Below are 2116 nucleotides of genomic sequence, written 5' to 3' on the forward strand. Positions count from 1 at the left end.
AAAAAAAAATGTATTTGGTTGTTGCAGGGCTTCATTACACAACTTGGACTCGTGGTGATCCTCCTGATTTTAGCCTCCGCAGTGCTGGGATTACAGGCATACACCACCATGCCAGGTCTCAGTTGCAGGCTCAGTGCGCCTAGGGGTGGAGCCAGTGTGGCATGTGGTACCAGGGATTGAACCGTGGTCCCTGTGCTTGCTTAAGCTTGCCTAAGCAGGCACTTTAGTCCACTGAGCTATCTCACTGGCCCATACTTTTTGGCTTTGAGTGATATTATTTAACAATCTTAGGTCTATGATCCTATAATTGACTTTATAAATCAGTCTAGACTACAATACACTGTGTTACACTTACCATATGCTCCAATGTATCCTATTCCAGCAGAAAATAAACATTTACGCTAAGATTTATACTAGAGTGTTCACAGCAGCTTTACTGGTAATATCCGAAACCAGAAAACAACTCAAATGTCCTTGGATGAGCAAGTGGACAAACAAACTGTGATATAGTAGAATACTACTGAGCAACGAAGAAAAACAGATGATTGACACATGTACCAACCTGGATGAATTCCTGAAATATTATACTAAATGTTAAAAAGCCAGGTACAAAAGATACATATTGTAGTGAGTGGAACACATAAATGGAATTTATATAAAATTTTAAGAAAGACTAAACCATTGTGACAGAAAGCAGTTCATAACAGAAGGAACAGAGGAAGATTGGCCACAAAAGGATATATGTATGAAATTCTAGAAATTACTTATATAATGGTGATGATGTTATATCATTATTGTTTCATCAAACACATCAAAGTGTATACTTAAAATGGGCAATTTTGGGGCCAGGGAGATGGCTCAGTAGAATAAGCACTTGCCTGGAAAGTGCAATGTCCTGAGTTCAATCCCCGGTACCACCAAAAAAAAGGGCAATTTTTTTGAGACAGGATCTCACAACATAGTCCAAGTTGACCTCAGATTCACTATGTAGCCCAGCCTGGCCTTGAATTGGCTACAATCCTCCTGCCTCAGCCTCCCCAGTGCTGGGGTTACAGATGTGCACCATCATGCCTGGCAAAAAATGGGCAGGTTTGATTGCATATAAATTATATCTCAAAAAAAATAAATTATATCTCAATTTTTAAAAACTAGACTATGCTAAATATTTATTTTTGTGGTTGCTGGTTGGGGATGTACCTTTGACTAGTTGTTTTGTTTTGCCAAATGTTTATTTGAAAAGTGTGGGGCAAGGGGGTATGATAGAAACCAGCTCTGCAGAGTGAACTTAGGCCAAACGAAGAGAAAAGAGGGTAAAAGCAAAGTACACAGTGCACCTGAGAAACACGGTGTTGGTTACCATGCAGACTCACACATGGTAGGCTTGACTAATCTCTTGAGGAAGTATATTAATGATATATTTGGTTTGAAGACATTTCAGATAAGGATAGAGGCACAACAGAGGATGACATTCAAATATTATTTTCCTAAGACATTATGCTTCTCCTTGACTATGCTTGGAGAAACTTCGATTGTTCATACTTACTTTGCACACTTCTTCCTGTATTGTCTTTCAATGCCTTCAGGCCTGCACAGAAAATGCAAGTTAAAAACTAAAAAGGAGCCAATCTCATCACCTACCAACCTCACCACTTCCTTTCTACACATGCTAACAGTGCCTTTCAAAAGTTTTCATTTCATAAATGAACTAGTTAAACATGCATGAATTTCAGAGTTCCAGCACTCCCTCACTCCTTCCTTCCACAAACATTTAGTGAGCCCTAATGTAGGTCAAGTATCTCTCTGACAAAGGAGGAAGGGAAGTAATACAGAGCAGAAATTATAGCTGTGGGAACAACATTAATGGCAAAAACACTTCTTTTTTTAAAATTTTTATTTATTTATGTGGGGGGGGCAGCTCAGCCCACCAGGGGGCGGGGCTGGCTGGCATGTGGTGCTGGGGGATTGAACTGCGGTCCCTGTGCTTTGCTAAGCTTGTTCTAAGTAGGTGCTTTAGACCACTGAGCCATCTCACCAGGCCCGCAAAAACACTTCTATAACCAGCCTTCCATATCTAGCAGTTCTACAACTGTGGGTTCCACAAACCATGTATGGATCA

General features: G+C 40.3%; 1 protein-coding gene across 1 annotated transcript in view; it reads right to left on the minus strand.

The window, feature by feature from the left end:
* CUNHXorf56 (chromosome unknown CXorf56 homolog) overlaps positions 1 to 2116 on the minus strand; it is a 19848-nt gene that overhangs the window by 7892 nt on the left and 9840 nt on the right. The window contains exon 3 of the mRNA XM_012512591.2: positions 1544 to 1585. Within this exon, the coding sequence (XP_012368045.1) occupies positions 1544 to 1585 (42 nt within the window). The remainder of the gene's footprint in view (positions 1 to 1543; positions 1586 to 2116) is intronic.

This window comes from Octodon degus, unplaced genomic scaffold, assembly GCF_000260255.1.
Source record: "Octodon degus isolate 3935 unplaced genomic scaffold, OctDeg1.0 scaffold00236, whole genome shotgun sequence".
Lineage (NCBI taxonomy): Eukaryota > Metazoa > Chordata > Mammalia > Rodentia > Octodontidae > Octodon > Octodon degus.